The sequence below is a fragment of the Macrobrachium rosenbergii genome, chromosome 53 (assembly GCF_040412425.1).
Source record: "Macrobrachium rosenbergii isolate ZJJX-2024 chromosome 53, ASM4041242v1, whole genome shotgun sequence".
Taxonomy (NCBI): Eukaryota; Metazoa; Arthropoda; class Malacostraca; order Decapoda; family Palaemonidae; genus Macrobrachium; species Macrobrachium rosenbergii.
The window spans coordinates 41,574,452-41,589,451 of record NC_089793.1 but is presented as its reverse complement, the minus strand read 5'-3'; the positions used below and the strand labels follow the sequence as shown (position 1 = coordinate 41,589,451).

The 15,000-nt window shown below is 36.0% G+C and overlaps 1 protein-coding gene across 1 annotated transcript in view; it reads left to right on the top strand.

Annotated features, from left to right (window-relative positions):
• The window catches only part of LOC136834114 (uncharacterized), a 21,673-nt gene extending 8,227 nt beyond the window's left edge, over window positions 1-13,446 (top strand). Inside the window, exon 3 of the mRNA XM_067096372.1 lies at window positions 13,258-13,446. Within this exon, the coding sequence (XP_066952473.1) occupies window positions 13,258-13,446 (189 nt within the window). The remainder of the gene's footprint in view (window positions 1-13,257) is intronic.
• The last annotated feature ends 1,554 nt before the right edge of the window (window positions 13,447-15,000 follow it).

Here is a 15,000-nt window from a genome sequence, read left to right as displayed (position 1 = left end):
ATATATATATATATATATATATATATATATATATATATATATATATATATATATATATATATATATATATATATATATTATATATAATATATATATATATATACGTACAATTATATAGTATATATATATGTATATATATATATATATATATATATTTAATATATATACATATATATAACATGTTTATATATATCAAATATGTATATCATACACATATATAAACCACATTAACCGCACTTGATTTTCGACTTCCTCATACTCTCTTTGTTACGTTTACCATTACCACTATAAGCACTGACTCTGATTAAAAATTAAATGAAGAAGCGCTTTCATCAATAGTGGGATTCGAACCCAAGCACGCATTGCTTCGATTATGGGTGACAATTTATTCAACCTCATAAACTAATTCAAGGTCAGACCTGATCGAATGCATTTTACTAGAGCTGAAAGCAAGTTATCCATGCTATCGTTAACTCAGATTATATATATATATATATATATATATAATATATATATATATATATATTTTATATACATATATATAATATATATATATATATATATATATGCATATATATATATAGTTTGTATATATATTTGTATATATAATTTATAGCCACACATATGTAGAACTACATATAATATAATATATGAAATGTATGCATATTTGTGTGGTTTGTGCGTGTGAAATTTATAGCATAAAGATAAGTGGTGAAACAGCACATTATGTATGTGCGTGTCAGCATAAAGAGTGTTTAGATATATTTTATGTGCAGGGGCCAGGTGAGTGCTAACAGATGTTAAGCAGGTGTGTATACCGAGGGGAAAGGGGAAACTCGGTTGTGTAAGGGAAGGGGGGGAGGAGTAAGAGTTGATGGAGAGGAACTAGTATGAGTGGGTACAAAAGTAAAACGAACAACAGAGAGCGAGAGAAACATTTGAGATATAAATAGCACGATGGATCAAAATAAAAATGTTGTTCTTATTGAACTCTTGAACTGAAGACGAAGTTCCGGTGCTTAAGATAATAGACCTTAGAGCTAAAGAAGAGTTCCTTTTGTTTCTTACTGAAATGAACTTACCGAAGCACTATATAAAAACTCGATGACAGAACATCTTCGCAAAATGAAAAAAATAAGTCCTGTAACCGCATTGACATTTTAACATGTAACTGGCTTCTTCAAACCGCTCCACAAATTTGATTGAAATCCAAAAAATGTCTCCGGAGATATCTTGTGGAAACAAAACTAACTTAAACGCGAATGAGTATATGAAAAATTTCTTTGGGTCTAATTGCGCAAAACCTTTAGTTCAACACTAGGGGAAGTTCTGGTGTTTAGGTTTCGTTCCAAACCAAATTGGATCACGAAAAAGAAAAAGAAGGCGCAATAATGCAAATGCAAGTAAAACATCAAGGGAATGTTGATTATAACTTACAAATGCTATGTCATTGCAACAATAGTGTTGCAATGACTTAGGAAATGCAATGAACATCCTTTGGAAACACTGCTGACCGGGTCGCAAAATGTTGTAATATCAAAATTTTACATGAAATTCTGCAAGAGTTTTTGCAACATGGAGAGCAAAAGCTGCAGTATCAACTAAAGACATTTTTTGTGTTGGAATGGTGGAATGGAACTGATTTTTTATGGCTCGAGACAATAAACGATTGAAACAACTACTTTAAAAACATACACGTATTCACGTATTATTAACTCACGAAAGTCCTGGCGCTAATGAACACATGTAGGGCGTCACTTACCTGGAAATAAAAATTACAATATTAAACAACAATAGCAACATTAATAGCATCCGAGACTGTTTAACAAAAAAGTGAATCGTCAATGGAAACATTTCCAGGAGCTGTCGATAGAGGGGTCGAGTGCCATTCTCAAATCTCGTTGACAGAATTCTTAGAAAACATTAGAAAACAACCTCCCTCATACAAAAAATAAATCAAACTCATAAAGAAATTTTTATATTAATTGTAATTTTCAACACTAAAAGGTACTAAGCTAGGATTTATTTTCCAATAACAGTAACAATGACAATAATAATAACAACTTGCAAACAGTTCGGCACATCGCAAACTTTCTAAAAATCTACGAACATTCAATACATTACCAAATATAATCAAAATGATCTTAAATCAGGTTTTGTTGCAGAGTACGTAAATTAAGACTGTGATAGTGGTGATAAACAAAATGCAATAGTGAAAAACGACTCTCTCTCTCTCTCTCTCTCTCTCTCGGATCATGGACTCGTATGTTCAAGGCTCTGCTCACGCCCGCCAAATTTTCAATGTTCCGATTTAATTTCCAAAACAGCCACACGAAAATAACAAGATGCACAATCAAATGTAAATTCTGTCTAGCTGAGATAACCTCATTGTTAAACTGAATAATAATGTATTGAGCCCAATGAAGTGTAAAACACACTTACAGTTATGGTAGTATCATTCATTTTCTTTCTAAGTAAATGAGAGACTTGATTTTAGAAGAGCATTAAATAATGTGTGGTTTACACCCGAAAATTTCCACTAACAAACAGAAAAAGCAAAGCATGACTACGGAAGTATTTCAGATCACACAAACTTCTGTAATCGGGATACGAGCATTTATCAGCCCTGAACTGGTGTTTGGTACGATTGTAAACGACCGTATCGACATTACGCAAAGGTCGTTCTGTCTAAATGCACTCAATGGTTTGAAGAGATATTGTTTATTGCGCAACAAATTCATATCATTTAATGACTTTGTACCTTGCATTAGTCCTTGCGCAAAATATCAAGTATTATTTTGCCCTTGACTGACAAATCTATGGGTTGGTACTCGATATTGCAGTGTTTTTCTTCTTCTGTTTCGTCTCCATTACTTGTTAGTTTCGTTAATGAATATGTTAATACGCTGTCTGAGCAAACCTTTCAGAATAATGATTTTTCAGACTTCCCTGCTGTCCCCGCACACTGTACAGTTAGGCGTGTGTAATATATCCGACGATAATAACAATGATTTTTTTTATTATCATTTATAATGTGCACTCATTCTTATGCAGAAAATAAAAAGGCCATAAACTTGAATGCAAAAGATCATCAGATACAATGACCAAATACAAAAACGAAAGACTTGGCAAAGATAATAAGAGGAATAAGAAAAAAATTATACATAATTTTCTAAAAACTTACGATAAAATGAATGGACAGCGGATTCCATCTATCTATGCCAAGGTGAAGATGACTGAGCTGTAAGTTATTTGCAATGACCTAAACCAAATATTGTTAACCAAAACCGAGGACAAAATACAATTTGCTCTTGTTTTCCATTAAATATTCAACAAGAATACGATGTTCCCATGTGTTAAAGTAATTTTCTACGCTTGTTTGAATGGCAAAATTAATATTTTTGGGGTAAAAAAACTATTAAAGTGAATCAGTGTACTGCAAGGGCATTTGAGAGTGGGTTGATGACAATTGATGAATTCCATTTATTGCAAGGTTAGGAGGTTCGTTCAACGAAAGCAGATCCTTGAATTTCAAAAAAGATGAATTGGTCCTTGAAATCAGCTTGAAATCTCTCTTATATTTATGCAGAATTTTCTTAACTATCTCGCGGCTCTAGCAAAAAGAAGATTTGTCAGTCAAGGGCAAAATAATACTTGATATTTTGCGCAAGGACTAATGCAAGTTACAAAGTCATTTAATGATATGAATTTATGCAAAATGTGGCAAACTTGAAAAGTTTTTAGCCATATTTTCTGGGATCACTTTGCATCTTAACGTCAGCGTTCACAGTAACTGTTCAATATTTGCTCAAAACAGAAGTTCCGCAAGGTCGTCTTACAAGCAATTATTGCTACCTTTGTTTGTACGGAAAGAAATGGAGAAGAGGGCTGGCTGTCTTACACCTTTGCCTAAAAGACACCAATGCAAGTTAACCAACATGTAATGCTACTAAAGTTATATTGCAGTTTTCTTGTTTGAGGGTACACTCAGTCAGATTTTCTACCAATTTTCCGCTCTTTTTTGAATGCTGTTGTGCTTGTACTTTTAACTAGGACAATATTTTTTTTTTTATCTATTTCTATTCTTACACTAGCTGAAAGATGTTGAGCAAAATCCTGAACCTGTGGAGTACACGGTAATATTACTGACCGTGCAGACGGTAAGATATGTGTACAATGTGACACTTATCCAAACTCGTTATTCTGTGTTTCAGGAAACCAATACTTCTTAAATGCAATTCCGTTTTAAGGCAAGGGGGATGGCAGTATTTATTAGGAATAGTACTAAGGTTCTCTCGGGACCTTATAAAGATTTATAGCAGCATATATACTTGTGTGATATCCTGTAATCCACATTTAAATTATATTATCTTTTATCTTATCACCATAGATAAAATACCACAGGTAGGGACTGAATTTTATTTCTCTTAATGATTGTCATGACCCAAGAGCTTGTGACTTTACATGCCTGGTAATTCTTGAATCTAATATTCATCGATTCCCCCGGCGCTATAAGTTCTCCAATTGGGATTTCTATATGCTTTGATTTCTTAATGATTAAAATCGAGCAGTCTTACCCTGATGCATCTTATTCTCGTAGAATGTATATAAAAACACATGCAGACTGGAAGTGCATTTTGAACGATCTTTCAACTCAGAATTGGTCACAACTGTTCAAGAAACTGGAACATATCGTTCCTCAAAATGAATGTTTTGTCAACATGACAAATAGCCAAATTCTTTCTCGTTTGTTTAATTATCATATTTACGACAATGTATGATTCAACGACGATTGTAACATGCTATTTAGAGAAAAAGGAAGCTTATAAACTCTGAGAAAGAAATTTATCTGATTTGAGAGGGAATAATTACACATAATTAAAAGCTGTAGCTCAAATCTAACCTGATCAAAAAAGAGACCTTTTCTGGTAACCTTCAGGAGCTTTCAGTTCTGCACTTTTTTTGTCTTGATTCAGCACTTCCTTCACTGCTTCGACCAAATGTCCCAGCTACTCACTGTCTAAAAGGAAAGGCAACCGTTTGCTGAGCTTACGTATTTTCCCGAAGCTACAGTTGCCACACTGACTAGTTTATGGTTGATCCCTTGAAATTAAGAATCTTTTATTTGAACTTAATCCTTATTGATTTGTAGGTCAGAACAGAATTTTTCCTTTTTTTGTGAAAACTAATAGTCACTTGGCTCCTATGTTGTCTGTTATTTTTCCTTCCTATGTTGTCTGTTATTTTTCCTAAGTTAGCAAGAAAGGTTTTTTTCCTGCACTAACTGGCAATGCCCCATCTGGTGACAGTGATTTTTGTAGCTCTAGTCCTCCGATTACCACCCAGTTTCTATAATTCCCCTATTATCAAAAGTTTTTGAACGTCTGTTGGCTAAACTTCAAAATATCTGCTGAAAGTTACCATCTGTTCCCTATTTCGCAATTTGGCTTCTGCGAGGACCTCAGTAACTGTTATTCTGTTCTGACATAAATCGTTGTATGGCAATGGAACCATATCTACAAGCTCTTGTCAGTTCGAGAATATTGTACAGAGAACATTTGGAGAAATATGGCATGTTAGTTAGATAAGATACCATAAATGAAATTATGGAAGTTCATATATAGACGAGATAACGATGAAAGGAAGACGGTGATGGCTTGGACACTCCTTCACAAAATCCCTGGGAAAACAGTATATCATAAGAGTTAGCTGGGCTTCTGTGGACACCAGAGGAGTTGGGAAACCCAAACCTATATGGATGAGAACCACGAGAAGTTAGGTTGGAAATAAGTAGAGGTTTGTGCAAGAGAAAGCACGGGAAAGATATGAGTGCACAATTTCACAGAGAACGTTTGCGACATGCTGCGTTTTCTATAGTTGAATAGTTAGAATTTCAGAAGCTCAAACTTGGTTTCCATTTTTGTTAAACATGCTAACATGAGTCTTATACTTCATAGTTTATTTATTATTTGTCGTACTCAACAAAGTATGTTGTTAATATTATCCTTTTTAATTTTTTATAGTTTACTTTTAACTTATCCTCTCCGTTTTCTATATTGGGGTGCTTTCCCTACTGGGTCCTTGTGCTTGAAGTAATCTCTTTTACAATTAGGACTGTCGTTTGACTTGTAATGATAATAATATATGATAGCAATAATAAACTGTCTATTAATGACTGTCATAAAAGGATTGTTTATGGCAACAAACACCTCGGCCTATGTACCAGCACACAACTTTTAGCACCTTAATTGAATCAGACAGCTGAACATTTATATTTATACCTATCTAAAATATCTTATGGCATGGATTACACGTACATCAAAGTACTATGCAGAAAACTAATTTATAGGACAATGATGGACTCTAATTATCAAATGCATTCATAATTAACCGTGATAATTTTTACTGTATAGTCAACAATAAATCTCTGATAGTTTATCTGTGAAATACAGAGGTCATACCCTGTTTCTTGGGGACGTTGTCTCCTCAAAATGGGAAGATGATCTTTTCAGAAGTGAAATCCTTTAGTTTATCTCGAAATCTTGTGGCATTTTTTACTGTCACCTTGCTTATGGATAATTATTACTTTACATATCTCCTATTTATCTATAACTATATCTATCTATCCACCTATATATACATATATATATATATATATATATATATATATATATATATATATATATATATATATATATAATTACGAGGATATTACACCCGCTTCAATGAGAATGGGAAATTAATCGTCTATGGGATGCATGGAATGGTATCTATGAAAGCCCTCCCAAAGACACAGGTGTCAGCAAGCAGGTGCGGATAAGCACCCAAGGAATGCAGGTGTGTGCAAAAGAGGTGCAGCGAATGACAGACATACCAAGTCATTTCAACTAACTAGGAGCTGATGAGTTAAATTAGGACGTTCAATTAGATGGTATAGACGAATGGGAGGGGGAAAGAAGAGAGAGGTAGGGGAATGGACAGGGCAGGGGCAGGGGGGTAGGAGGGAAGAAGACGGAAAGGGAGACGAAAGTTAAGTGAGTGGGTTGGGACCGTCGCAGATTGAGGTCTCTGTTAGTGCGGAAATGATCGTACTGAAGATTGCAAATTAGCTTCCTTGTAAACAACCTGGCTATTATTTCCTTATACAGGCACCGTTTGGCGATCGTCACGTTAACTATTGCGATAAGTTAATGCTGCATACATATAGTAAATAAAATAGGCTATCGCCAGTATTAGTAGAAAAGATTTGAGAAATTGGTCCAGCTTCCCTAAGTTAAATAATGAATAAAAATAGTAACAGTAAAAGTCAGTTTTACAAATAGTATTCTTAAATGAAAGTGACCTCTTCCAAGGAACTCAGAATTCACAGCCCAATTCTTAATCATTCTGTCAGTAAAGAAAAGGTCTCATCCAAATATTATTTACAATTTCCACACGGAGACAGATACACTGAAAAAAATTCCGATACTGAAATACTGCAGAAGAGAAATGAATGATGCAGATATGGAAAACGTATATATCTAACATTTCAATCGAGAGATTCTACATCACGCAACCAAAAGACAGCGTAATGTCAAGGCAAATGACACATTTTACACATCATTTCCGAACTTACTGTGTCCTTATTCCTAGACATATTGACTACCTCATTAAATTACAGCCTTGGTCAAACTTTATGTATCAAACATTATAGGTATTATAAGTAATAATGACAGCATCAGTACACTAATATTGTCATAAGCTAAACAAGAACTTTTAAAGGATCAACGAACCCACAGGCAACTGAAGAGGGTGATTAATAGCTATTAGCAGCCTCCCTGGGCATCTGGAAACGCTAACTGCTAATCAGGTGAGAAGCATGCAAAACATTGTCTGTAAATAAGAATACAAAGGATTCACCTGCCTATACAGTAAATACCAAACATTCTTCCCAAGGATGAATGTGACATAAAAGGCCATAATGGAAGGGAGGGGAAAAAGATAAAAATGTGCTGATGGGCTTTCCTCTCTAGGTGATGACATACCTATCACTTAACTTGTAACGTCAAATGGCTCGGGAAACAGTAAAAGAGAGCAGAGTTTTCTTAATTTCAAAAGTGAAGGGAACGAAAATCGACAAAAGAACGAGTATACATTGTGGAGGTCACCGAGCAATGATGTTAAGTTTTATAAGTTACCTATCCTAACCTAATAAAACATTCTTATCAAGACGGGGGGGGGGGGAAATGGGGGCTTCATCTCCATAACCCCAGCATTTACAGTTTTAGTACGACACCAGCACCCCTCCCTCACCTCCACTCCATTTCACGATCGGCCCTATGTTTTTTTTTTTTTTTCTTTTTGAAATGATTATTTTCCCGGACTGAAGTTTTCCTTTTAAGGTGAAGCAAGATGCACACCTTACAGCTGGTTTCAGAGAGATATCTGGGTTTTCTTAAATACCTAGAACAGTTCTATAAAACTACGATACATCTTTCTTGAATGTACTGAGTTTCCGCTTGAGTGTTATCAGAGGAGGTTCTGGAAAGATTTATTCAACGCGCTTGAATGGATAGAAATGATTCACGTATATAGAGAGGAACTGTGGCATTCATTAAATTTCCGAGATGACAGACAATAATAATATAAATGACCTTAGATTTGGGCAGTTAAAGAACTCCATCCTAAATATTCAATAAAAATCACAACTCGCTGAAGATCAGAAAATCAAGCACTACTTTTCGCTCAACAACAGAACCCTAGAATTAAATTCAAACAAACATTTATATGGATGATATATCCCCTACAAATGACTGAACTAATTAGCGTCCACATATTGATCACGGGTTTCAAATGACCAAAAAAACTGTGGTTTACGTTGGGCTTATTTAGATAGTTACCTAAAAGTTATATAAATCTGTAACTGCAATCAGAATATTTTACCTAGCATTTGTCCTTAATTAACCCCTATGAAGAAGTACGTCTCTAATGAAGTATTATGTCTCTTCTCGAATGGAAAAATACAGACTACGTATGACATATGAAATGACCGACTGATTGCTTTATGTCAAACTCAAGTCGCAACAGTAGAGAGATCATCGACATTGAAAAAATGCACAGACAAAATATTCCAAACTTGATTTTAAAACTTCATAAGCATGCATTCTTGCAAACCTATTAATACATTAAAATGATAAAATCCTGCTTTTTGGTAGACATTACAACGCATAGCTCATTAAAGAACCAGTAAATTTCGTGAAGCTCCGATTTTCCATGAATGTATACATCATACTGGGTCGCAAGTACTGGTAAAAATGAAAGTGTTCCCTATTCTTAACTAAAAACATCTAGACTTCATGAAGGAGGTAGGTCTTCCCATGAATTTAAATACACCACTGGATTTAAACCCACCCTCCTTTCAAAGCACCCTGGAAAGAGAAACAATACCCTTGTCATCTCGGCATAAACAGGAGACGTTTTTTCAAGTCCCCAAAACTAGGGCACTAAACCAGCAAAATCCTTCGCCCTTGGGAACTAAGCAACCACTGGAAGAGCTGCAGATTGCCGCCCACCACGTATCTATCGTAAAATGAGTGTACCTTATTGTCAACCGACAAAGGTTGGTTTAAAATCTCACTACCATCCTCAGTGAGAGGAATTGGTGTCTTCCGTCATCTTCTGGTTGTCATTAACCTAACTCTTCTGTAAGTGATTTTAAATCCTCTTTATAAATGATATTCTGGATGACAATTTGGGGTATGTACTAGCCCTTCAAGTCCCAACAACATTGCCATGAAAAAGAGTGGGGGAGGAATTTATAGGTGAGAAACGGGAAAGGAAAGGAAAGGAAAACTGTGAAAATGAAAAGGCAGTGATTTGGGAATGGAAACTGAGTGAAAGAGTGGTGGAAGGGGAGTGGAGGTGAGTAGGAGGAGACTGAAATTGGTGCAAGAAGGGGAGTGGAACAAAAGAACAGAGCAGGGATGGACGGAAAGTTGAAGGAAATGGAAGGGGAGTATAAACGGAAGGGAGAACAAATTTCCCTCTACGTAATAAGGGAAAGGACGAAGATATGGAGGGCAGTGGGAGTGGAAAAGCAAAAGGACGGGCAAACTGATATGCAGTGAACTGGAATGGTAAATAAAAGGAAACAATGGAGCAACTCGAGAATTCAGACTAACTGATTAAGATTAAGTACGAGTATCATCTTGCGACACAAATACCAGGGTCACTCACGCCAAAGGAGAATGGAGATGGAAAGAGAAGCAAAAAGGAAGGTAGATGAGAAAGGGAAGATAGTAGTACTAAGAAACTGGAAGATGAAGTGGAAAAGAGAGGGGGAAACAAAGGAATGGGGGTTGGAAGCACGAACGGAAGAAATAATTGCGCGATCAGAGGGTTCTTCGGGGTGACCCTGCTGGCTGCTGCCAACTGCGGACACTCCCTTCGGCATGAGGCAGACAGGGCGACGGCAATTTTATCGCTCTCTACGGCGCCGCCCGAAAGACTCGCCGTCCGTTCCTTCCATTCGGATGTCCGTTTATGTAACTTGAAAGGACAGATTACGCAATTCTGCATTTTATGTAAAGACTGCTCGAAGAACTGCGAGATCTTTCCCTTATTTTTTCAATGACAAGACTTTTCCTTGACTGAGGCTTAGTTCAAAAGTCACGTTTACAACTGTTTTTAGGGAATGATGAATGTTAGCATCATAAAAACACTGTTAACAATGATTGCAACAAGAATAAGAAGAATAATGATGAAAAACAAAGCAACAAACAATACGACTGCTTTATCACCACCACTACTAATAGTAGTAAGATAATATTTAATTAGCACGATTTCTGGTGCTCATTCTTTACAAATGTCATGAATAACAAACAAAAAAAGCGAGCACCCGGAATAAATAACAAAAGTAAAATTCAGAGAAAAATGAAGCCGGGAAATAAGGATTTCCAACCGGATACGCTTCTGCCTGAATGAGATTTTGCAGGTTTAACACAATTTCCCGTCAGCGTGGAATTTTATGAAGACTGAATGGAAGGAATGGCAGGGGTGTTCGCATTTACGCACACGCATACAGTTTGTGTGTATGTATGTACGTGTGTGTGTGTACACACACACACACACATACACACACACATATATATATATATATATATATATATATATACACACGTGTATGAGTGTGTGTGAGAGAGTGTTTGGTCACGTGGAGAGAATATAAACGAGAGGTTGGTCGAAAGTGTCGTCTGGACTGGCAGGAAGTGTTGGAATGGAAGAACCTTAAAACCAGGAAGCGTGCATGTAGGTTCTTGCTAAGCGGAGAGAATTAAATAATGTCTCTAGTGGGAGTCACCGATCTGCTGATGAGCCCACCAGTGTCAGCACATGAAACTTCTGATGTTTAAGTTTCCTGACCAGGGAATCATCCCTAAATCAGATGTGGCCCTAGAGAAAAAATTAGTAACGGCCATGTTTACTTCATAGCCATAAAGTAAGCATGGCCGTTACTGATTTTTTTCAGCGGCCACATCTATTAAAAAAAAAAAAAGACAGCTCATTGGAGGCTCCAAAGAAAAAGGAGATAAGTCACGGCTTCCCTCATCCTTTAATAGCCAAATCAAGGACGGAAGCCTGTTCAGAAATCTTAAACAACATCAGCTGCTTCATAAGGTTGCAAAGAAGGCCTATAGAGAATGTATATTAGCAGAGACAATCCCCTCTCTTTCAAACCTTGTGGAGAGAGAGAGAGAGAGAGAGAGAGAGAGAGAGAGAGAGAGAGAGAGAGAGAGAGAGATACTTTCACTGCTTCGCCTAATCTGTGATTCATCTCTGCACTCTTCCAATCAACATTCATTCCATTTACTCCCAACCACTTTTGATTCCTCCACCGTCCTTACTGACATGAATTATTGCTCCAACATCCTGACTTCCAATCTCATTCATAAGCTGCTTCTTACTAGCATTCACTTTCAGTTCGGTCTCCTTTCACAAAATTTTAAAAATTTTTTCAGCTTTTGCAGCTTTTCTTACTGTGACAAACGAACACTCATCTACAAACATCACATTTCACACGCCATTCGATACTTATTTTGTAATCCCGCAAATTTGCACATATATCTACTAGTTTTTTCTGACGCTTCAGATAAAAAATTTTCAAAGCAGCCGATGAGACATAACGTATCCATGCCTGAACCAGTTTTAAAACCAAACCTATCCCTATCTAATTTACATACTCAAACACAAGATAAACGCTCATTATATCAACTTTTAATATCTACAAACAAATTACCTTGCATACTATACATATTCAACATCAACAATATAAATCTCTCAGCTCTATTACACAAACACACACACATATATATAAATTATATATATATATATATATATATATATATATATATATATATATGTGTGTATATGTGTGTATGTGTGTGTGTGTGTATACACACATACATGCATATATACACAACAGGTGATCTTTCCTTTTCTTCGTTATAACTGAATTTTAAATATTATGTCTGAAAGCCTTCACAAACCACATGAACTGCAAATATAAAAAAACTAATTTCTCGGGGAGAGAGAGAGAGAGAGAGAGAGAGAGAGAGAGAGAGAGAATCTTGCAAAGCAAAGCGCAACAACAGACCTGAAATGGCAATTGTCTCTATTAAAACACTTTTTGTGGAAATTGGGTAAATTGGTTGATTGCTTTTGTTAATTCGGTGAAGAACAGCCATGATGTAAGTTGTGTCCCAAGGATCACGTTTTTCTCTCTTCCTAACCTCATTCGAAGCAAAGGCCGCTACTAGTAGCATAGCTGATGCTACTACTACTACTACTACTACTACTACTACTACTACTACTACTATTGTACAACTGATGATGATTGTGATTATACTAATGGCCATAATGATGATGATAATGATAATACTAATGGCCATAATGATGGCTATTTACAGGATCTGCCATAGTAGTTGTTATTCTTGCGACGTCCACTAATACTACGCCTGCTATTAGTGAGAGTATTTTTACGACAACCTCTACTATCACTACTCCTACTACTAGTGGGAGTATTTTTACGACATCCACTACTCCCGCTATTAAAAACGGTACTGCTGTGAAATCGACTAATGCAAACGGAATAAAAGTAAGGCCCCATAAATATAAACATTGCAGGACACGCCCTGTTGACGACTGAGACATCAGGTTCACCATCTCTCAGTTAATCCCAGAACTGATTATTCTCAATTAGTAAAACAATGTTTCTTCCAGCGTGGAAGAGGAGGACACGAAAGCAGAAAAAGAGAGAAAGATCTAGAGAAGAGAAGTATGACGAAGAGAAAGCAGGAGAAAGGAAGAACTGAGAGAGGAGAAGAGATTAAAAAAAAGCAGAAAGGAGGAACACAGAAGGAAGAAGAGGACACGCAGCAAAAAAGAACAAGAAATAAGGAACAGGGTTAGAAGAGAAAAAAGGAGGAAAACGGAGAAGTTACGGAGAAAGTGGAGGAGGAAGAAAGGAAGATAAACAGGAGGAAAATGAGGAGGATATGGGGGAGGAGGAAGAGGAGCTGATGACGTCTCTAAACGGTTCCACTCAACCGCGACCACACCCAAACCAGATGAGACGATCAATAGGTTTCAAAAATAAATATAAAAATTCCCGAAAAAATGAATTTTTTGATCCCTTCTCAGTACTGTAGGGTACTGTGATTTATTCTTTTTGCTGGCCGCCAGGCTATAAAATCATGACAGGAATTAAGTACATCTAATAAGTATCGGAAAATTTTTCTGATAAAAAAATGAATAACAAGAATATATCATGAAATATTGGCGAAGCGCAACGAAAAACATCAAAAGAAAAATAGCGAGTAGTTGCACTAAAGTTACACAAAGTAATTCTTAAAAGTCCCATTCTATCGTTTCTCTTCTCTTTTTGCCCTGTATATATGTATGTTTGTATATAGTATATGTATGTACGTATGTATATATATGTAAATATTTATGTGTGTGTGCATACATATTTAACGTAACAGCCACATTGACCTGACTATGGGTACGATCATCGCTTGGAGCCTTGAAGACACATGTAAAAACAAATGAGGAAAACCTTACTCCCGTAGTGGAATTCGAACACACGCGTCCCAACTCGAGTGATAGTATTCTTCATTTTGGGTTCAAAGCTCACAGTGATGAGCGTATCTAAGACTGAAGAAAACAAGAAAGTAAGAAGTCACTGGGGCTATAAAAAATACAAAAATATATTATAGCAAGTCATACAATATATATATATATATATGTATGTATGTATGTATGTATGTATGTATGTATGTATGTATGTATGTATGTATGTATGTATGTATGTATGTTAATTTTGTCTGGGCTATACTTTTATTTCTGCTAGTCCAGCCTTAAAGCAGCATATGCAGTACACTTCACTAAGATTTCTACTAAAACCAAAGGACTTGAATCTTCCAAGTAGTTTCTGAGCGCATTTTAGAAACCATGGTCTGGAAATCAAGATACAGAAGTGACAGGGAACTCCTATAAAAGCTCAACCTGAAAGTGTGCATCTAGGTGGAAATACAGTCACCTTTAAACTTAACAAACTTAATTAATTTTCTTGTTTATTATTATGATTTCTTGTTTAGCTGCCTTTCCAGTCATAATACATTTTGAGGATGTATCTCGTAAACTGAACGTTAAATGTTAAGTAAATTCAGTTTTTGACATAAATTACATGGACTTCATGTTAGATGTAGGTTGCCTACAGTTTTCTGATGTAGGCTCGACTGTAGAGTCTTTGTTACTTAGTTTTGTTGCTTATCTGAACGCTAGATGCCTGAAGCATCTGAAAAGCTGAGGAACTAATATACAAGAAAAAAAAATGATAAAAGGAAGAGAGAAGTTTTGTGACGGAGTTTGGAGAATTACGCAGAGAGAGAGAGAGAGAGAGAGAGAGAGAGAGAGAGAGAGAGAGAGAGAGAGAGAGAGAGAGAGAGAGAGAGAGAGAGAATT